The sequence below is a fragment of the Bombina bombina genome, chromosome 9, assembly GCF_027579735.1.
Source record: "Bombina bombina isolate aBomBom1 chromosome 9, aBomBom1.pri, whole genome shotgun sequence".
Classification (NCBI taxonomy): Eukaryota; Metazoa; Chordata; class Amphibia; order Anura; family Bombinatoridae; genus Bombina; species Bombina bombina.
The window spans coordinates 150,381,303-150,405,921 of record NC_069507.1 but is presented as its reverse complement, the minus strand read 5'-3'; the positions used below and the strand labels follow the sequence as shown (position 1 = coordinate 150,405,921).

Here is a 24,619-nt window from a genome sequence, read left to right as displayed (position 1 = left end):
TCTGCATATCTAACCTGCCTGAAGACTGTGCTTAAAAAACCCTGGTGCAAATTCTGTAAAAGTATGTATTTAGAAGACAGAGTGCAATATCCTATAAAGAGTATCTCATAGTGGGCACCAGAAAAAATAAATTATATATATATATATATATATATATATATATATATATATATATATATATATATATATATATATATATAATCCTTTATAGTCCATTAAACACAATGGTTAAAAAAAATGAATGATTTTCACTCAGGCAGCTTCATTTTAACTTGCATGGGTGGTGACAAGCGGGTCCTAAAAGACATGAAGAACGTCAAAGGGCGCCACATAGCATAATCTTGCAAATGATTTGGCAAAAAAGATCAAAAGGTAAAGGACTCACACTTTAGGATTGCAGCAAAACATGGTGCAAAAGGGCAGGCTGGTATTTTCAGTCTCCAGCTGACTGACACTCTGTCTGAAAAAATCTTGTAATGTTGCATTAAACACTTGCAAAATATCCCCATTTTGCCAACATAGAAGTACTTAAAATTGCCAGCTCTGTAAAACAAACTTTTACTGTGCAATGCGTTTCTCAGTCTACACTGACTGTTTCTTCAGGCATAGACCGAGAAACGCGTTGCACAATAAAGTTGGTTTTACAGAGTTGGAGATTGAAGTACTTTTATGTAGACAATATGGGGATATTTTGCAAGTGTTTAATGCAACATTACAATATTTTTTCAGACAACCATCTGCCTCCTCACCAACTGGAGGTAAACAGGAAGGTGAGAAGGAGTTTTTTTACCGGAGTGTCAGTCAGCTGGAGACTAAAAGTACCAGCCTGCACTTTTGCACCTTGTTTTAGTGCCATCCTAAAGTGTGAGTTCTCTACCTTTTGATCTTTTTTACTAAATTGTTTGCAAGATTACACTATGTGGTGCCCCTTTGTTGTTCTTCATATATTTAGAAGATATGAATGTTTGCAGTTCTTGCATGTAATAATCTTTTAGTGATTAGTAATAATATTCTACAGCAGGGACCTCACTTAAAGTTCTTGAGGTCTGGAAACAGTATATTTTATTATATAAAAAGAAAAACAATGCAAAAACATAGTATTCAATGGAAACAGTCTAAGGTGTTCCAATAATGTATTGCTTACTAATATACCTGATTATTCCAAATGAAAGCATTCTTAAAAATACCTACAACAGGTAGAATCAATTATAAAGAATCCCATTCTCTGTTAAGCCTCAGTTAAACTGAAAATAAAACAATACTGTAGTATATAAAAACAAGGAAAAAACAACACAATGCTAAATTATATACAAATATCTTCAAAATAAAAGGGGTTTCTTACAATAGTAAACAAAACTTAAAGACAGTAATTGTTCACTATTATTGCAAATGATGGATATTTCTGGATTAAAGCCTAATGACAAATTAGTTTTCAGTGTAAATATACAGTATAGTTTATTTTGAGGTTCCCCCTTTTTTTTTGTTTTTCAATTGTCTTTTATCTAAAAGTATTTGAATGATGTATAGAAATAAAATGTATTTCTAATTTAGAAATCAAGACTTGTGGTCACTTTTCAAAATTTTGGAATCTTAACAACCTTCAAAAACAAGGAGTTGGACATTTCAGCATGTTAAATAACGTTTTTGTTTGTTTTTTATATTTAAAGGGACATTCAAACCAAAATTGAAATACACTTCGGTTTGTTTCAATTTTGAATAGAAGCCTTTTTGCAATACATTTGTATTGAATATTGAAAAAGCTTTAAATGAATCAATGAAAGATTTGACTAGAAACATTTTTGGTAGTAAAAGTGTATTGCAAAAGTGCTTCTATTCAAAATAAAAATGCACTCATGTTTCAGTATTGACTGTAATGTCCCTTTAAATAAAAAATAATAATAATTCTTTGCAGTGATAAGAATTTAAATGACTGACTTTTTAGTTCAATAATATTGAGTCAATTTCATTTTTTTCATGATATCAAGGAATTGTCGCCCTGTGGTCCCTGGCAGTGTTGGCTTTTGAGAGATACGTGGTGATATGTCGACCTCTAGGCAATCTCCGTCTGCGTGGAAAGCATTCAGCCATTGGCATTCTGTTTGTATGGGTCTTCTCGTTTATTTGGACAGTCCCACCGACTATGGGTTGGAGCAGCTACACCACAAGTAAGATTGGCACTACTTGTGAGCCCAATTGGTAAGTGTATTATAAAAATAGAATTTAAAGAAGAACATAATAGCACTCTTGCCTCAAGCTAATGTAAAAAATGTTAATTCCCTAGATAAATAGGAAATATAGAGTTAAATACTAATGCACTGATATATGATTTTAAATAATGTTATAAGCAATATAAACACACAATAAAAGCTTAACTATTTGGTAATGCAAAAATCTAAATTTATGGATGAGAAGCCCACTATGCTTAAGCTGATGAGCCGTAATACATGAGTCAACACATACATTTAAAGGGACACTGAACCCAATTTTTTTTTCTTTCGTGATTCGGAGAGAGCATGCAATTTTAAGCAACTTTCTAATTTACTCCTATTATCAATTTTTTTTTTGTTCACTTGCTATCTTTATTTAAAAAAGAAGGCATCTAAGCTTCTTTTTTGGTTCAGGACTCTGGACAGCACTTTTTATTAGTGGATGAATTTATCCACTAATCAGCAAGAATAACCCAGGTTATTCACCAAAAATGGGACGGCATCTAAACTTAAATTCTTGCATTTCAAATACAGATACAAGAGAATGAAGAAAATTTTGATAATAGGAGTAAATTAGAAAGTTGCTTAAAATTGCATGCTCTATCTAAATCACAAAAGAAAAAATTTGGGTTCAGTGTCCCTTTAATTAGTTGGAATTAGAAATAATTGATTGAGGGTTTGTGGATGATCCCCGTTAAAGCCTGATTTCGACACTACATATATGAAGGGCAGATCTCCAACGTTGCTGGTAGTCGGTTTTTGGCCAATCTAAGTAGTGCAGATGCTGAGGATTTCCCCAGCACACACTTCACTCTGGTGATAATGGCTTAATACTTATTAAGAGATATTTAACTCTGATCCCTTGCACCTCCTACCACAAGTATTTACTCACAACCATTGATAAACACATTTTCTCCATATTTCACTTGGCTCACTCCAACACGCTAAGGATTTTACTGTCTTCAAGCTCCTCCAAAAGGTTAGAACTTACGTATTTTTCACTCCATAGGGCTTCATCCAGTGTTTTTTTTTGGTGCATTATGTTATAAAGGTTTCAAATCAACCTACTGTAAACATAAGTAGAAGTATTATCACACAAATAGTTATTTGGAACTTTCGTTATGATCTACGATAAGACTTATATGGTTATAAAATCACAGCTTGTATGTTGTTAGTGAGACATTATGAAAACAGGAGTTCAGTTTTTGGCATTATTAGCGTGTAATAACAATGCAGCAATGCACTTCTGGGAGATACCTGGTGATTGGTGGATACACGTATATGCCTCTTGTCATTGCTCACCAAATTGTTCAGCTAGCTCCCAGTAGTGTATTGCTGATTTAACTATATGTTTAACTAAATTTGTGGGTATAAGCCTAATTAATCTAGGCCAAAAACAGACCCCTGGTTAATGTTTATTGCATGCTAAAGGTTTTACTATTTTTATTAGCTTAAAACTATCTGTAGACATCTTAAAGGAAACATAGCGTACCATATTTTGATGGGCTATGAATTACAAGATTTACCCGGATAGGGTAAAATAAGGCAATCATGCAAGTATTGCAAATATTTGTTTATTTTTTTTTGTTTAAAAGGGACATAAAACCCATAATTTTCATTTCAGAACAACTTTCCAATGTACTTCTATTATCACAATTTTCTTAATTTTCTTGTTATCCTTTGTTAAAAAGCAGGAAGGTAAGATTAGGAGTGTACGGGTGCCTGCGGCATTATTTGGCAGCAGTTTTGCAACAATGTTATACATTATTAGCAAGAGCACTCCTGTAGTAATCCATGCCAGCAAATTATCTAGATATCTCTTCACCAAAGAATGACATGAAAACAACACAAATTTGATCATTGAAGTAAATTGGAAACTTCTTTAAAATTGTATTCTCTATCTGAATTATGAAAGAAAACATGTGGGTTTCATGTACCTCTAAGGAATGACTTACTCTAGTTTACTGATTATGTTCTAAGACAATATTAGCATTGCACTGTACATGACTAGAGGATAAATGGGCACTGGAAGTTCACACTTACTCTACTCTTAAGATACTTAGATCACAGAAAACAAGAAATAAGCCAGAAAGGTGTTAATGACCCTTTATAGATCACAAGTCAGACCACACCAGCAATACTACATACAATACTGAAGGCCATATCTTAGCAAACACATCAATTATTCTACATGTAAAGCAGAGTTTGACAAGAACAGAGAGCCAAGGCACCAAGGGGGCTATAAAAAGGTAAATAACTGAACTAACAAAGTTAAATTACTGCAGCAATGATTTGACTCCTTAAAGGGACATGAACCCAAATTTTTTCTTTCGTGATTTAGAAAGAGTATGCAATTTTAAACAACTTTCTAATTTACTTCTATTATGTAATTTGCTTAATTCTCTTGACATACTTTGCTAAAAAGCATATCTAGATAGGCTCAGTAGCTTCAGATTGGTTGCTGCACATAGATGCCTCGTGTGATTGGCTCCCCCATTGCTTTGCTATTTCTTCAATAAAGGATATCTAAAGAATGAAGCAAATTAGATAATAGAAGTAAATTGGAATGTTGTTTAAAATGGTATTCTCTACTTGAATCATGAAATATTTTTTTTTTGGTTTAGTGTTTCTTTAACCCTTTGAGTGCTAAGCACTTTCCCAACTGGGTGCTAAGATTTTTTAAAGTTTTTTTTATTTTTTTATTTTTTGAACAATTTTTTTTCAGACCCCCAAGACTTACACTTTTGGAAAGGTTAGGCGATTACCTTTCCAATGGTGGGTCTTGGTGGTCTGTAGCTGCTTAGATGCCTGAGATACAGGCTTCTAAGCAGCATGCCCCCTGCTCCTATACTTAAAGGGACACTGAACCCAATTTTTTTCTTTCATGATTCAGATAGAGCATGGCATTTAAAGCAACTTTCTAATTTACTCCTATTATCAAATTTTCTTTATTCTCTTGGTATCTTTATTTGAAATGCAAGAATGTAAATTTAGATGCCTGCCCATTTTTGGCGAACAACCTGGGTTGTCCTTGCTGATTGGTGGATAAATTCATCCACCAATAAAAAAATGCTGTCCAGAGTTCTGAAAAAAAGAAGCTTAGATGGTTTCTTTTTTCACATAAAGATAGCAAGAGGACGAAGAAAAATTGATAATAGGAGTAAATTAGAAAGTTGCTTAAAATTGCATGCTCTATCTGAATCACAAAAGAAAAAATGGGTTCAGTGTCCCTTTAACATTGTTAAGTATAAATAAAGTTGCACGGTGACGTCATCACATTATTGCGCGGTGACGTCATCACGTTATTGCGCAGTGACATCATCACGTTATTGAGTGGTAACGTCATCACGTTATGTCACTCTACAGGCACGATCGCCGGGGTAGGAGTGGGTGGGAGCCCCCAGATCTCCCTCAAGGTGGGAGAGTGCTAGTGATGGCTCTGAGCCGTCATTAGCACCAGAATGGGAAACTCTGTGATGGCTCAGAGCCGTCATTAGCACTCAAAGGGTTAAAGCAGACATCCTCAAACTTGGCCCTTCAGAGATTTTAGAACTACATTTTCCATGATGCTCAGCCAGCATATCAGCTGGCTGAGCATCATAGAAAATGTAGTTCTAAAACCTCTGGAGGGCTAAGTTTGAGGATGTCTGCGGCTTAAAGGAACAATGTGCTCAGACAAGCAGCTGATAAGTTTTAATTGTATTCAAAGCTGCTGCATGAATATATATATATATATATATATATATATATATATAAAGGTAAAGGAGCTATTTGTAAACAATGTAATACATTCCAGCAAGTAAAATGGATCATGTGGGACAAATTAAAGGAAGTGGGGAACCTTATAGCTCAATGTCCCTTTAATTGCCTCTTTATGTTCTGAGCAATCAAGGATTGTTCCTGGTCTGTGTATTCTCGGAAATCAAGGGATTAAATCACTTTTATTTACTGAATGTGTTATAGGCAATCCATGGTTTTCATCAGTGTGTGTGTGTGTGTGTGTTTTCTTAAAATCACTGTCATAAATATATTATGAAGTGGTTTAAAGGGACATAAACCCAAACTTTTCCTTTCATGATTCAGATATAGAATACAATTTTTAGAAACATTTCCAGTTTACTTCTATTATCAAATTTGTATCATTCTCATGTTATTCTTTGTTGAAGAGATTTCTAGATAGGTAGTGCGCAGCACTACATAACAGGAAATAGTGCTGCCATCTAGTGCTAATGTATAACATTATTGCAAAACTGCTGGCACGTGCACACTCCTTAACTTCCTGCTTTTCAACAAAGCATAACAAGAAAAGGAAGAAAATTTGACAGTAAATGATAACGTTGTTTAAAATTGTATGTTTTATCTGAATCATGAAAGAACAATTTTGTGTGTTATATCCCTTTAACAAGATAAATTCCATTGTTTTCTCGTCAATCAAAGGGTTACATATATACAGCGTGGGTTTCTGTGCAATCAATGGAGTAAATCAATGTTGTATGCGTTTTAAAACAAGCAGCTAAGACTATAGAAACAATGCAAATGTGTATAAAAAGGGCTACTTTACCCCTTTCTCCACCCCTTACTCACTCCTGGCACCGATTATAAAGGGATTTGTGTGGCTTTCATAAAGCTCTTGAGAAAAGCATTATTCAGATGAAAATTAACACCATAAATCTGAGAGGATGAAGATGTAGAAAAACAGCTGTGAAAAAATTAAAATCTACAAATGTAGTAGCTAGACGGAAAAACCTTCCAACCCAAGTGGTAGTCAGTAGTAAATACATTTAAAGGGACATTAAACCATGTTTTTCTTTCATGATTTATATAGAGCATGTGATTTTAAATAACTTTCCATTTTAGTTCTATTTTCTAATTTGTTTAATTCTCTTTGTATAATTTGTTAAAAAGTATACCTAGGTAGGCTCAGAAGTTGCTGATTGGGAGTTGCACAAAAATGCCTCTTGTCATTAGCTCGCAGCTAGCTCCAAGTGGTGCATTCCTGCTCCTTTATCAAAGGATATCAAGAGAATGAAGCAAATTAGATAATAGAAGTAAATTGGAAAGCTGTTTAAAAGTCTATTCTCTATCTAAATCATGAAAGAAAAGTTTTGAGTTTTATGTCCATTTAAGGATGCCTGGGATATAAATAATAATGATAATAGCGTCCCTGCAACAAATAGAATAAGGATTTATAGACATTCTACTTGACAATTCAGCAGGGTGCCTATGTTTTTGTACTTAAAATAGGCTTCATGTACTGTATTTCACAACTAATATTAAGTGAAAAAAAATCTATCATACTAATTAACATAAATTGGGATACAGCCATTCCATAATATAATTGCATTACTCAAAATTGATGAATGCCTATGTGAGGGTAACAATAATTGTTAATTTATTTTAAATTCAAATTTAAGAGTTTGATGATTGACCCAATGTCATAAACAATCATTTATTTCGAAAATGAAATGTCATCAAATTACAGATGATAGAGAAAATATATCTTCATTTAAAACACCACATGTATTAACTTTAACCTTTGATTTTACAGGATTGTAGCATTAAATACAGTATACTGTAACTGCATGAACAGCAGATGCATAGTAAAAAAACCCCAATGTAAACAACACTTAGACTAAATTTCAAATGAGAAGCAGATTTTTATTTTGGACCATTTTCAAAATGTCTTCCATAACCCTGTCCCCTATAGCATGTGACAGCTATAACCCAATCAGACTCATACGTTTACACTGTGAACTCTTGCAGATGCTCAGTAGAAGCCAGTGCCTCAGAAAGTGTGCATATATAAAATAGGTAAACATTTTGATAATGAAAACAAATTAGAGGTTTTTTTTTTTTTTAAATTAAAATGACATGCTCTATCTGAATCATATAAGTTTAATTTTGGCTTCAGTGTCCCTTTAAGATTTCATTGCAAGGACAGAGATTTCAGCTTTACTTTGTTCAAACTAGGAAGTCTGTCCCACCATAAAATTGTTTGTTAAAACTGTCATGAATAGTCTAGAATGAAAAAAATAATTGTGGTACTACTTCTATGATATTCTGGAAAAAGCATTTTTGGTGCAGTATAGAAGATTTGACCACTTGATTTTAAACTTGCCTTTTAGTGGCATTTTGTATCAAAAGGAAAAGCTGAATTTGTCATAGAGCACTGTTTCCTAAATAATTCATCCATGGAACACTTTTTGGAATTCATATTTATGGGTAGAAAATTCAAGATTCACAGAATCTATAAACTTCTGCCAGAAACTTTCATACCTTCTCATTTTTCTGACAGTAACTCACAACTTCTTCCCACGGCCACACCGTCCCTCCATAGGATCCTAAAGCTGCCATCCAGTACTGACCATCTGTGTTGCCATCCAATACTGATCATTGCTAGATGCTGTGTTCATGGCCCCTATATATCCCTTCAACCAGTCAAGCTAAAATAAATTGAAATTCATTGAAACACAAGAAATTTGGCAGGAAATGTGGCATTGTATAGCAATGCTCATAGAAAAAGAAATTGAGCGGAGCACGGGATATATGCGCAAAAGAAAAATAATATTGAAACATGGATAAAAAAAAAAAGTAAAAATCCACTTTCAAGTGAATAGAATGGCTTGACACATTTTGGCTTACGCCTGATACATTACTATGCACCTGCATCTCTTAATGGCATACAATGTCTCTGATAGGTGCACGAGTGGGTCACATGATCATCATATACTTAGTAAGGCTTAACTCTGTACATGCCTAAGACTTGTAATCTAGAAGATATAATAGTTAATCAAATCTTAAATAACCAATAACAAATATCAAGCAAAATGCATGTCAAAATGAAAAAACAAGTGGTTACTTATTAAGCATAACCCAGATTTACATGTTATATATATATATACACACACACACACATATATATATATAAATGTATATGTTCCATTACAATGAACAAATATATATCCGTTCTTACTAACTTATTAGAGCCAGACATTCATAATATCTGCCTCTGTATTAAATCCAAACGGCAATCTAGTACATAAAGCTTCCCTTCTAGAGAGATAGCGATGTACTCCTGATGTGGAACTTTTGTGCATATAATTAATACATAACAGACTATACCACAAGGACCATGACATTTTCTCAATGGGACTGACATAAGAGAATGCAGTACATTTTAATCAGACAGAACATTAATAAACTCCTTGTATAAAGCATCTAGAAAATGGATAATGATAAACTGTTGACAGCTGATTTTGCAATCACTATGGTAAATGAAAAACAAAATTTGGTAGTTTAATATATCTCTTTCTATTCAGCTGGCTCCTCTCCAGCGTTTATAAAAACCTGGTCTTCAGAGATAACATATGATGTTTGAAACGTTAACCTATTGCAGCATTTTACAATCTGCATTCTGTAGAACTCTAGTGATGTCTTTTTTTTGGTTTGGGGTTCTGCAAGAAAATTCTCCTTAAATCTTTAGAAAGTGATGTACACCAAGAAGAAGTCCTTTGTTGAAACACTGCTCCTTTGTATGAAAGTATACTGAGGTAGGCTATGGAGTGTGCACATCTTAAGAACTATATGTATAATAATTTTGCAAACATTGCTGAAGATACTGTTGACATATAGTTCTCAATGTACATGCACTCTCTTGAGGTTTCCTCAGTATGCTCTAACAGCTCTAACAGAAAAAAATAAAGGTTCAACAAAGGACACCCTTGTCAGGTATTTTAGGTTATGTGGTTATGTCATCAATATTTGAGAAGCCCTAATAGATTTTTTTTAGGCAACATTTACTAAAGCCCCATCTAGTCTCTCCAGCCTCCTTGGTTTTGCCAGTTAACAATGATTTGCAGATAAATCTCTAAATAAAAATGAGAAAATTAGTAAGATTCAGTAAAGCAGCTGAATAGGATAGCATATGAAATGGTTAAATGAACATTTATTTCATTATTCAGATAGAGCATACATTTTTAATCAACCTTCCAATTTACTTTATCAATTTTGTTCCTTCTCTTGGTATGCTTTATTGAAGGAGCAGCAATGCCCTATTGGGAGCTAAAGTAACTCAATCACTAAGCCAATGACAAGAGGCATATATGTGTAGCCACTAATCAGCAGCTAGCTCCCAGCTCCTGAGCCTACCTAGGTATGCTTTTCACCAAGGGATACTAGGAGAACAATGCAAATTAGATAATAAAAATAAATTGGAAAGTCGTTTAAATGTGTATGCTCTACCTTAATCATTTAAGGGACACTGAACCCAAAGTTTTTCTTTCATGATTCAGATAGAACATGAAATTTTAAGCAACTTTCTAATTTACTCCTATTATCAATTTGTCTTCATTCTCTTGCTATCTTTATTTAATAAAACTGGAATGTAAAGCTTAGAAGCCGGCCAATCTTAGGTTCAGCACCTGGGTAGCGCTTGCTGACTGGTGGCTAAATGCAGCCACTAATCACCAAGTGGTATCCAGGGTTCTGAACCAAAAATGGGATGGCGTGTAAGCTTACATTCCTGTTTTTTCAAACAAAGATACCAAGAGAACGAAGAAAAAATTAAAATAACAGATGAAAATAAGAATGTTGCTTAAAATAACATTCTCTATCTGAATCATGAAAGAAAGAAAAAAAAAATAGCGCTCCCCTTGTAATCTAGCCCTGAATATCAAATGTGATAAATTATTTTATTTCTATAATTGCACCTTATGGTGAATCAAAAAGAAGCAATCGCTATTGAATGAAGAATTCATAGTCCTATATATTGAAGTTATAGATAAAGTTGTAGCACTATATAAAGGAATACCACTTATAAAAATGATACGGTTACATGGCTACAACTGCAACACAATTTTCAACAAACTTGACGGCTGACAAAAGGCTTAAGAGTGTTGGGAAAGTATAATAATTATTACCTAAAAGATATATAGCAGCAGTAATGCAAAATACTGGAGATAAGTCTCAGCTGAACAGAACAGAATGACATGGATCAAGGTTTTTAAAGAAGATATGCTAGGAAATAAGTAGATCAAGTGAGCGAGCAGAATGTCTCGATGTAATACGGTAAGTCTTAACTTACCTACAGAAGAATTAATGAAGTTTTGTCTCACTTTTATCAGTGCTTTACAGATTCTTTTGTATTTGCAGTCTAATTTATAGTCTCATGTCTGACATCTCTTCATTATTATGTATCATTCTAATCAATGCCATACTTTATTTTGTGAAACATAGTTTAAATCCCTAGCTTTCTAATCCGGGAACCCAGATCTATTGCGTGAGATGTAAAACACAACAACCAGTAATTATACAGTTTTATTTAAGCTTAAAGATACAGTAAACTGTAAAATTGTTTTATATTAATGTATTTTCAATGACTTGCTATTCCAGCTGCAGAGTATAAAATGTATGAGAAATTACATTTTCAGGTTTATTTGTGTATATGAAGTAGCTGGTTTTGTGCTTTTAAACCACAGCCTATTACAATGGGTTGAACTTTAGGTAATATCATATCTCATTATGTTATCACTTTGTGTACACACACTTGCTTCCTTATCTTATATTTGTCTGGAAAACTAAAGCTCAATACATAGAGAGAACAATGGAAAATTATCATTTTATTACTTAACTATCCTGCACCCCACTGGGAGTTTAATTTCTTCTGCTGGCTGTGTTTACTTAGACTATTCAATAACTGAGACTCCAGTATCAAAACTTTCAGCATAGATTGTGATACCACAGGCTAAATCAGCTATTTCAAAGGCCAAAATAGGGGTAAAGGAGCTACTTGTAAACAATTTAATACAATCCAGCAGGTAAAATGGATTATTGGGAACAATATAAATGGGAGAAAATGTTGGGGTGAACTGTCCCTTTAATGTTAAAGGGATATGAAACCCCAATTTTATTTTTTTTTATTCAGACAGATTATACAATTTTAGAAAAGTTTACACTTATATTATTAATTTAGCTTTTTTCCCATGATATTCTTTGTTGAAAGATACCTATGTAGAAGTCTGTAGCACTACATGGCAGGAAATAGTGCTGCCATCTAGTACTCTTGCAAATGGATAAGATTCTTGCAAACTGCTGCCATATGGGCCCCTATTTATCAAAGGTCTGTCGGACCTGATCCGACAGTGCGGATCAGGTCCGACAGACCTCGCTGAATGCGGAGAGCAATACGCTCTCCGAATTCAGCATTGCACCAGCAGTTCTTGTGAGCTGCTGGTGCAACGCCGCCCCCTGCAGATTCCTGGCCAATCAGCCGCCAGCAGGGGGTGTCAATCAACCTGATCATACTCGATCAGGTTGAATTGCGGCAATGTCTGTCCGCCTGCTCAGAACAGGAGGACAGGTTATGGAGCAGCGGTCTTTAGACCACTGCTTCATGACTGCTGTTTCTGGTGAACCTGCAGGCTCGCCAGAAACACGGGCCCTCAAGCTCCATCCGGAGCTTGATTAATGGGCCCCATAGTGTTCCAGAAACAGGCAGGCTCCTAAGTAGGGATGGGCGAATGTTTCACAGCATTCAAAAAATGAAACAAATTTTAACACATTTGTTCGTTCAAATCGAATTTCGATTGTTTACATAATATTCTAACATTCAATTTTCGAATGTTCGGTTTCGAATTTTACGATTACATTTGAAAATATTAATTTCGAAAAATTTGAATTTATATATTTCTAATAGTATTTCTAATGCTTTCTTTAAATGTAATATTCGAATCATGCAATATTCGAATTCGAAAAATTTGAATTTATATATTTGTAATAGTATTTCTATAATGCTTTATTTAAATTTAATATTCGAATTATGCAATATTCAAATTCGAAAAATTTAAATTTATATGTTTAGACAATTCTGTAGGAACACACAAGAAAGAAGGGCGCCTCCTAGTGTAATATGGTTTACACAATCCACAATCATACAATCCACAGTCAGGTGAAAGTATAAAATACACTTTTTTTTAAAAAAAAGTTTTTTTTAACTTTCACTTGACTGAGAGCCTGAGTTTTGACCTTGGGGAGACGCCCCATACAGAGGTGTCCAGGATCCAAGGAGCAGTGAGCTGGGACACTGAGATCCCAGTAGGCGAGACTAAGCACATGTGGGTGCTGCATCCACTGTGAGTACCTGTCTTACATTCTTGTATGATTGTGGATTGTGTAAACCATAATACACTAGGAGACGCCCTTCTTTCTTGTGTGTTCCCACAGAATTGTCTAATCTTCTATCTGATTGGGAAGGAGCAGCCGGCAGTGGGGATCTAAGAACCCCCTGTAGATCCAAGAAAGGGCAGAACAAATTGCTTCAATTATCAGTATGGACTTATGAGATAAGAACTTCTTTATGTGTTAGAATTATTGGTTATATTTGGCTCAATTTAAGGCCCTACCACTATTCACTTATTATATGTGCCATAATATATTTTGTATTATCATTCTGGTGTATTGCGCCCCCTGGAGTGGTGACGAGTTATTATCACCAGGTTGTTTTGAATTTATATGTTTCTAATAGTATTTCTAATGCTTTCTTTAAATGTAATATTCAAATTATGCAATATTCCATCGAAATAGAAACATTCAAATTGATATATTTGTATCTATTATGTATCAATTTACTAGATTCCCTACCACATGAACTATTTAACTTCTGAATAGTATTTGTTAAATAGAATGTTTCAAATTCAAAATTTCGAATGTGGACATTTGATCTAATTATAAACATTCAAATTCTAAAGTGACATTCGAAAACTGTAAATAGCATTCAATTATAGAACATTCGGAATTGTAATTTTAATTTCAGTAATAACATTTTTAATCGTATGCACCTGGGCATACAATAGGGTGCGCTAAATGTATAAAAAACAGTGAAAAAATCTACCTGAGGAAACGGCCCTGAGCTTTAAGGCTGAGAAACGCGTTGTAGTGCTCGAATAAAATACTTTTTAAACATAACACATCTGACTTTGTCCCGCAAATATCAGATTTTATAACCTATGGTTTTCCAGATTGGATATAACTGCTACAAAAAAAGCAGAGTTGTTTCTCCACAGTGGACGATTGCTGCAATCTGTTAAACATTGGACCTTCACACGCCGACTTATACTGTCTGTGCGGCTACCTGGTATAGCCTATTCCAGCTGTCTCACGGCCCACGCAGGCTTGCTGTTTGTTGTGCAAAGAGTGCTAGCTTGAGACGTTTACCTTGGAGCGATCACCTGGTTAAGCCTTTCCCGACTGCTCTGCGGACACTTGCCTGTCAGCGTACTGGCTGCTGTAAAAGGCCAGCCTGCTCGCATGCACTAGTTTGTAGTGCCAACCTGTTTGTGAGTAGTATTTCAACCGCTCTTGTTCCATTTGGATTGTCACCTTGTATTTTTCGTTATTACAATATGAGGCGCTCCCTTTCTTTCTGTCTCCCCCAGTAATAACATTTGTTCTAACATTTGAATTCGGAAATTTACACATTCGCCCATCCCTACTTTTAAGCATAGGTCCATGCTTTTCAACAAAATATACCAAGAAAAAAAAAGAAAAATTGATCATAGAAGTAAATTAGAAAGTTGTTTAAAATTGCATGCTCTATCAGAATCATGAAAGAAAAATCCCTTTAACCCATTTGTTGTTAAAGTAGGAACTAGAAATGAACCCATTGCATTGGAAGCCAAGTGCTAAATACATTTACATTTAAACTATGTCATAACCAAACCCTAAAGATTAATAACTATTATTAGATTATAGTTTCTGAATTTCTAAAATTCCTTTTTTTTGTTGATTGCAAACTGTTTTATTGTACAATTGAAAAAGACAAGTATAATATAATTTAATTTACAGCACATTACATGCCACAATACAGATGTAAAACTGTTGAACTGTCTTCTTGGATTTCTCAATTTCTTATATAGCTGTTATGTATCTAAAAAAAAGTGTTGGGTTGGATATTATACTCATCCGATGTTGCAGAGGCCTAAAATCTTATTTTAAAAAATAATGTCAAAAGTTTGCAGCATAAACTAAATTTAAATCATTATTATAATTTCTTTTTAAAGTGCTACCAAATTTAAAAACAATGGGTGCTTATTTGGTTCAGAACCTGAGCAGTACTTGCTGATTGGTAGCTAAATGCAGCCACTAATCAGCAAGCGCTATCCAGGGTCTGAACCAAAATGGGCTGGCTCGTAAGCTTACATTCCTGCATTTTCAAATAAAGATACCAAGAGAACAAAGAAAAATTGATAATAGTAGCAAATTAGAAAGTTGCTTAAAATTGCATGCTCTATCTGAATCATCAAAGAAAAAATTTGGTTTTAGTATCCCTTTAATAAGTGATCGTCATGGAATATATATATTGATCAATACTTTATTTTATTATAAATAATAGTTTAGTTTGTAGAATACGATATTTTAAATAACCAAGTGGAAATTTGACAAACATGAGATGCAGAGCTTTTAACCCCTTCGCGATCGAGGATGTGACAGGAACGTCCTACAAAAAATTACCCTTAACGACCAAGGACGTTCCTGGCATGTCCTCTGGAGTTTCAAGCGGTGGAAGCAATTGTGATCGCTTCCAGCTGCTTTCAAGGTATTGCAGTGATGCCTTGATATTGAGGCATCACTGCAATACCTTTTTTTGCACACCGATGTAAAGAGGGCCACTCTGTGGCCCTCTCTGCATCGGCCAGCGATGGTGCCGATTGTTGGTGGGTGGGAGCAGCTGCAGGGAGGCGGGTGGGCCGCCCATCGCTGGCTAACTTCCAACCAGTAGTGTCGGATCAGTCCCCGGTGCATGCAGGAGCACGCACGGGGGCGGGGGGCGTGTGCGCGCACCCGCTATCTGCTCTTGTGTGCATTGAAGTCTTGGTGGGAGCGGGTGGTGGGAGCGGGTGTTGGGAGAGGAATGGTGGAAATTATGTTTTAAAAAAGGGATCTGGGAGGGGTGGGGGGTAGCTACACTACAGAAAAGTATATTATATAAGTGATGGCACATTATTTTGAAAAGTGGGTACTGGCAGACAGCTGCCAGTACCCAAAATGGCACCAAATAGTGAGAGGGGAGGGTTAGAGAGATGTTTTGGGGGGGTGCTCAGGAAGGTTGGGTGGTAAGGTGGCTTCCTACACTGCAGAAAATATATCATTTTAAAAAACAAACTAAAAAAAAACACAAACTTTTCTTTTTTTTTATACTGTCAGACTTTCTGCCAGTACTTAAGATGGCGGGGACAATTGTGGGGTGGTGGAGGGAAGAGAGCTGTTAGGGAGGTATTAGGAGGTGGGGTGTGTCAGGTGGGAGGCTGATCTCTACACTAAAGCTAAAATTAACACTTCAAGCTCCCTACAAGCTACCTAATTAACCCCATCACTGCTGGGCATAAAACAAGTGTGGTGCGCAGCGGAATTTAGCAGCCTTCTAATTACCAAAAAGTAATGCCAAAGCCACAAATGTCTGCTATTTCTGAACAAAGGGGATCCCAGAGAAGCATTTACAACCATTTGTGCCATAATTGCACAAGCTGTTTGTAAATAATTTCAGTGAGAAACCTAAAGTTTGTGAAAAAGTTAGTAACACATTTTTTTATTTGATCGCTTTTGGCAGTGAAATGGTGGCATGAAATATAATAAAATGGGCCTAGATCAATACTTTGGGTTGTCTACTAAAAAAATATATATACATGTCAATAGATATTCAGGGATTCCTGACAGATATCAGAGTTAAAATGTAACTTATGCAAATTTTGAAAACAAAAAATGGTTTGGAAAGAGCAAAGTGCTACTTGTACTTATTGCCTATAACTTGCAAAAAAAGCAAAGAACATATAAACATTGGGTATTTCTAAACTCAGGATAAAATTTAGAAACTATAGCATGGGTGTTTTTTGGTGGTTGTAGATGTGTAACAGATTTTGGGGGTCAAAGTTAGAACAAGTGTGTTTTTTTTATTTTTTCATCATATTTTATAAAAAAAAATGATAGTAAATAATAAGATATGATGAAAATAATGGTATCTTTAGAAAGTCAATCTAATGGCGAGAAAAATGTTATATAATATGTGTGGGTACAATAAACAAGTAAGAGGAAAATTACAGCTAAACACAAACACCGCAGAAATATAAAAATAGCACTGGTCCCAAACGGTCAGAAAATGGAAAAGTGGTCTGGTAACGAAGGGGTTAAATTTCTCAAGGGTTTATGCCTCAAATGTCTTAAAGAAATGTATTGATAACAATGTATATTAGGGCACAGAGTGGCCCCCATATTGACCATTTATTACATAAAGAAATCTCTGCAAAGTCCAACAGAATCTAATAGACATGTCGATCCATTAAAAATGTAATGCTTCATACAAATTTTTGTAAAGGATATTTCAGGGAAATAGTTTCCCCAAATATTCGCTGGCTGCACTAAACACAACAAATACTAAATATTTATAGAACATTTACATTAGTTTTCGTTAAACAAATGTAAATGTTCCAAAGATATAGGTGATCTTCTGCTTTAGTGTAGACCCTGGGAGCTGCAGAGCTAAGCCTCGTATTAGCTCGGCGGGGGCTCTGTAAAGAAGAGGATGGCTTTCGAGTGCGCTAAAGGTAAGTATTAAACTATTTATAGGAAGCCAATGAATACTGATGAATTTCGGCAGTATTTATTAGTTTTCTTTAAATTTCGGTTTGCATTTGTTCAGATATTCGTTTTATGGAAATTAAACATCCCTTTTTCAATGTGAATTTGTATTTGTGACAAAGCCAAATACAGGTAGCCCTCAGTTTACGCTGGTGTAAGGTTCCAGAAGGAATGGTTGTAAATCAAAACCGTTGTAAATTGAAACCCAGTTTATAATGTAAGTCAATGTGAAGTGAGGGAGATAGGTTCCAGGCCCCTCTCAAATTTGTCATAAGTAACACCTAATACATTATTTTTAAAACTTTGAAATGAAGACTTTAAATGCTAAACAGCATTATAAACCTAATAAAATAATCACACAACACAGAATATATAATTAAACTAAGTTAAATGAACAAACACATTTGCTAAACAGCATTATAAACCTAATAAAATAATCACACAACACAGACTACACTTGCATTTTTCTGCACAGTTCTTTCTATGCATTCCAATCTGGACTGATTTATAGACAGGAAGATCTTGTTCCTTTGAAATCTGCTCGATAGCTCAGGTCTGGTTAAACTGATTCATTTCAGCTTGCTTGGCTTTGATGCAACACAAGCGGACAGCTCCACCTACTGGCTATTTTAATAAATGCACTGCTTGTCAATGCTTTTCAATAGCAGTCACATGACTGGAAAAAAAGGTTGTTATTCTGAAATGGTGTAAATTGAACCGTTGTAAAATGAGGGCCACCTGTACAGATGTCTAGAATCTATACAGGATGTACTGAAGACTCAGAGATATAATGAATGTTATGAGAGAGCAAGGAGCATAGTTTTCTACCAAGAGTACAACACTACAACTTTATTTTGATAACTACCTGCCTATTAATTATATGTACTGTATTGTTTTGGGATTTTACTCAATTCTGAATCTTTTTCTGAAACATATTTTAATATGGGTATTGACAGGGACTTTTTAAAGGAAAAACATATCACTGCACATTATAGTTAGAACAGCTTATACTAAAAAATTTTTGCTCTAACCATGATTAAAAAGGTACATTCTTCACTTAAAATAATGTTAAAAAGAGGTTATCAATTTAGACTTTGAATGTATTTACTTGACTTACATGAGGAATTTAGAAAACAGACAATAAATTATGGCTAGACATACTAAAAAAAAAAACTGTTTCGGACAAATTGTTTGTCTCAAAAAAATATTTCATTGGGGTTGATTTCAATTTTTCAGCTCATTATCAGTCTTTTTCAAGTTCTGAGTGATTAAAATCCAAATAATAATACAATTTCTGTATTCAAAAAAGTTCAGATTGTGCAATGCATGGACAGCAATGGGTTTTGCACTTTATTTTGGCAAAAAAATTAAATGTGCTTTAGTATGCACAAATATCAAATATGTGACATTTTGGGGGTCACACATTGGGGTCCATTTATCATTGTGTGGATGGACATGATCCGCTATAGTGAACCATGTCCGCCGCACATCGATTAATGCCGACAGCATACGCTGTCTGCATTTATCATTGCACCAGCAACGCTGGTGCAACGCTGGTGCAACGCTGCCCCCTGCAGATTTGGGGCCAATCGGCTGCCAGCACAAGGTGTCAATCAACCTGATCGTATTGGATCAGGTTGATTTCCAGCGATGTCTGTCCGTGGCCTCAGAGCAGGCGGACAGTTTACAGTCTTCAGACAGCTGCCTCATAACTTGTGTTTCTGGCGAGCCGTTCAGAGCTTGATAAATAGACCCCTTTGTCTGATGAAGGGGTTAGTTCCCAAAACGTCACATGTTTGATATTTGTGCATAATAAATCACATTTAAAATTTCCATTGAGTGCACGCCTTTTGAGTATTTTTATATTTATTTTGCCTGCACCCTGCTGGATGAACAGAAAGTGAGAGTTCGCTCTTTTGGACTGTATATATGTATGTATATAGATAGATCTATAGATTGATAGATTTTATAGATAGATAGATGTTTGTGTATGTGCGTATCTATTTCTATATTCATTAAACTTATATTCAGCACTATTGTATAGTCCCTCTTTTGTGGGCAGGACAAACATTTACATATGTATATACATTTAATAAACAGATATAAAATATCTCATACAACAAATGAGATTTGCAGGAAATGCAAGAAAACAAATCACAATCTTGACATCTAGAAATTTGGAACTTTTGGCAATATTATAAACCTCGTCACTTATGGGTTTTATGATTTACATTGTGAGAACTGTTAAACTCCTGTTAGAGAAGATAAGTTGAGGGCACTCAAACAAGATTTTCTTAATGAACTAAACAAATAAAAAAATCTTTTAACATATTAAAAGTTTGACAGACCTAGTATACCCATATAGCCATATGCAAATAGCATTAATATTGTTTAACCCTTATCATAAACACCACTCTATCTCCATTAACCCATTTGGGATTTCAGTTATCTGCATCCCTTAAAGGGACACTGAACCCAAATTTTATTTTGTGATTCAGATAGAGCATGAAATTTTAAGCAACTTTCTAATTTACTCCTATTATCAAATTGTCTTCATTCTCTTGGTATCTTTATTTGAAATGCAAGAATGTAAGTTTAGATGCCGGCCCATTTTTGGTGAACAGCCTGGGTTGTTCTTGCTGATCGGTGGATAATTTCATCCACCAATAAAAAAGTGCTGTCCAGAGTCCTGAACCAAATAAAAAGCTTACATGCCTTCTTTTTCAAATAAAGATATCAAGAGAACAAAGAAAAATTGATAATGGGAGTAAATTAGAAAGTTGCTTAAAATTGCATGTTCTATCTGAATCACAAAAGAAAAAAATTGGGTTCAGTGTCCCTTTAACCCCTTAATGACCACAACACTTTTCCATTTTCTGTCCGTTTGGGACCAAGGCTATTTTTACATTTTTGCAGTGTTTGTGTTTAGCTGAAATTTTCCTCTCTCATTTACTGTAACCACACATATTATATACCATTTGTCTCACCATTAAATGGACTTTCTAAAGATACCATTATTTTCATCATATCTTATAATTTACTCTAAAAAAATATATAAAATATGAGGAAAACATGGAAAAAAACACACTTTTTCTAACTTTGACCCCCAAAATCTGTTACACATCTACAACCACCAAAAAAAAACGATGCTAAATAGTTTCTAAATTTTGTCCTGAGTTTAGAAATACCCAAGGTTTACATGTTCTTTACTTTTTTTGCAAGTCATAGGGCAATAAATACAAGTAGCACTTTGCTATTTCCAAACCACTTTTTTTCAAAATTAGCGCTAGTTACAGTAGAACACTGATCTCTTTCAGGAATCCCTGAATATCCCTTGACATGTATATAATTTTTTTTAGAAGACATCCCAAAGTATTGATCTAGGCCCAGTTTGGTATATTTCATGCCACCATTTCACCGCCAAATGAGATCAAATAAAAAAATTGTTCACTTTTTCACAAATTTTTTCACAAACTTTAGGTTTCTCACTGAAATTATTTGCAAACAACTTGTGCAATTATGGCACAAATGGTTGTAAAAGCTTCTCTGGGATCCCTTTTGTTCAGAAATAGCAGACATATATGGCTTTGGCATTGCTTTTTGGTAATTAGAAGGCCGCTAAATGCCACTGCGCACCACACGTGTATTATGCCCAGCAGTGGAGGGGTTAATTAGGGAGCATGTAGGGAGCTTCTAGGGTTAAAGGGACAGTCTACACCAGAATTTTTATTGTTTTAAAAGATAGATAATCCCTTTATTACCCATTTCCCAGTTTTGCATAACCAACACAGTTATATTAATATACTTTTAACCTCTTTGATTATCTTGTATCTAAGCCTCTGCAAACTGCCTCTTTATTTCAGTTCTTTTGACAGACTTGCAGTTTAGCCAATCAGTGCCTGCTCCCAGATAACTTCACGTGCACAAGCACAGTGTTATCTATATGAAACACATGAACTAACACCCTCTAGTGGTGATTTTTTTTAAAATGCATTCTGAAAAGAGGTGGCCTTCAAGGTCTAAGAAATTAGCATATGAACCTCCTAGATTAAGCTTTCAACTAAGTATACCAAGAGAATAAAGCAAAATTGGTGATAAAAGTAAATTGGAAAATTGTTTAAAATTACATGCCCTATCTGAATCATAAAAAGTTTATTTTGGCCTAGACTGTCCCTTTAATTTTAGCTTTAGTTTAGTGTAGTAGACAACCCCAAGAATTGATCTAGGCCCATCTTGGTATATTTCATGCCACCATTTCACCGCCAAATGCGATCAAATAAAAAATAATCGTTCACTTTTTCACAATTTTAGGCTTCTCACTGAAATTATTTACAAACAGCCTGTGCAATTATGGCACACATGTAAAAGCTTCTCTGGGATCCCCTTTCTTCAGAAATAGCAGACATATATGGCTTTGGCATTGCTTTTTGGTAATTAAAAAGCCACTAAATGCTGCTGCGCATCACACGTGTATTATGTCTAGCAGTGAAGGGGTTAATTAGGTAGCTTGTAGGGAGCTTGCAGGATTAATTTTAGCTTTAGTGTAGAGATCAGCCTCCCACCTGACACATCAGACCCCCAGATCCCTCCCAAATAGCGCTCTTCCCTCCGCCACCCCACAATTGTCCCCGCTATCTTAAGTACTATCAGAAAGTCTTCCAGTACTAAAATAAAAGGTATCTTTTAAAATAAATTATATTTATTTATAAACAGCTCTCTAACCCTCCCTCTCTACCTTACTGGGAGCCATCTTGGGTACTGGCAGCTGTCTGCCAGTACCCAGTTTCCCCCCAAAATGTTTTTTTTTTTCCTTTTTTTTTTTTTTTTTTTTCTGTAGTGTAGCTTCCCCCCCAAAGAACAACCCCCCTCCATCTCCCAGATCCCTTAGATTTTTAAAAAAATTATATTTTACCCCACTTTTAAATTTTCAATTTTTTCTGTAGTGTAGCCGTTCCCACCTGTTTCCACCCCGTGCACCCGCCCCTCCGTGCACCCGCCCCCCCATGCACGTACGCACGTCCGTGCACGCTCCCCGGGGATTCTGCCCACGATCCCGCCCCCTCCACTCCACACGGCCCATCGATGGCCGCCCACCCGCCTCCCAGATTGGTTCCCACCCACCAACGATACTGGCCATCGATGTCCGGTGCAGAGAGGGCCACAGAGTGGCTCTCTCTGCATCGGATGGCCAAGGGGGGTTATTGCAGGATGCCTCCATATTGAGGCATCACTGCAATAACCGGAAACCGTCTGGAAGTGATCAGGATCACTTCCACCGCTTTCCAAGACCAAGGACGTACGCCATATGTCCTCGGTCATTAACTGTAATTTATTTGAGGATGTATGGCGTACGTCCTTGGTTGTTAAGGGGTTAAACACAGTTCAGATTGCTGTTGTGGGAAAAAAAGAGATCAAATATTGTGTGAGTTAACAATATTGGCTGTGTTTTGATCAATATTGTGATCACTTTGCTAAAGGGACAGTCTACAATAAAAAAAAATATTGTTTTAAAAGATAGATAATCCCTTTATTACCCATTCCCCAGTTTTGCATAACCAACACTGTTATATTAATATACTTTTTACCTCTGTGATTGCCTTGTATCTAAGCATCTTCAGACAGCCCCCTGATCACATGACTATTTATTATCTATTGACTTGCATTTAGTACTGTGTTGTGCTAAATCTTAAATAACTCCTTAGGTGTTAACACAATGTTATCTATATGGCCCACATGAACTAGCAGTCTTCTGTTTTGAAAAGCAAATAAAAAACATGTGATTAAGAGGCGGTCTATAGTGGCTTAAAAACAGGTAGGAATTTAGAGGTTTCAATGTTATAAAATATATTAATAAATCAATGTTGGTTGTGCAAAGCTGGGGAATGGGTAGTAAAGGCAATGGCCCCTAGTTATCAAGCCGTCAACCTCAAATACGCTGGAATTCCGCAGCGTATTTGTGGTGAGGCTGATTCGCCTTAGTTATCAAGCCCTGCTGCCCGGCAAAAGTAGAATTTTGTGACGTAAGCTTCGATCCGCCGGACTCAGTCCGACACAGATCGATTCTTACGTCACTCCAGATGTTCCGCACATAAGTTCGGCACAATCTGACTACTTTTGCTAGTTATCAAATGACTAGCAGGTACGCTCGGCACTTTTCCGGCCCAGCGTACCTGGTTTTCAATCCGCCGCCCTGGAGGCGGCGGATCCCATAGGAATCAATGGGAGTCTGACCATAGCGAAAGTTCATGTTCGCTGCTGCCCGATATCCCATTGATTCCTATGGGAGATGTCTGCACCTAACACCCTAACATGTACCCCGAGTCTAAACACCCCTAATCTGCCCCCCTACACCACCGCAACTAAATAAAGTTATTACCCCCTAAACCACTACTCCCGGAGCCCACCGCCACTCTAATAAACTGATTAACCCCTAAACCGCCCCTCCTGGACCCCGCCGCCACTATAATAAATATGTTAACCCCTAAACCGCCACTCCCGGACCCCGCCGCCACCTACATTATACCTAGTAACCCCTATCCTGCCCCCCCTATACCGCCGCCACCTATAATAAATTTATTAACCCCTCTCCTGCCGATCCCTGACCCCGCCGCAACGTAATAAATTGTTTAACCCCTAAACCGCCGCTCCCGGACCCCGCCGCCACCTATATTAAACTTATTAACCCCTAATCTGTCCCCCCTACACCGTCGCCACCTATAATAAATTTATTAACCCCTATCTTGCCCCCCTACACCGCCACAATCTATAATAAAATTATTAACCCC

General features: G+C 35.9%; 1 protein-coding gene across 1 annotated transcript in view; it reads left to right on the top strand.

Moving 5' to 3' along the window:
• LOC128639573 (opsin-VA-like) overlaps positions 1-24,619 on the top strand; it is a 235,030-nt gene that overhangs the window by 3,665 nt on the left and 206,746 nt on the right. The window contains exon 2 of the mRNA XM_053691709.1: positions 1,986-2,196. Within this exon, the coding sequence (XP_053547684.1) occupies positions 1,986-2,196 (211 nt within the window). The remainder of the gene's footprint in view (positions 1-1,985; positions 2,197-24,619) is intronic.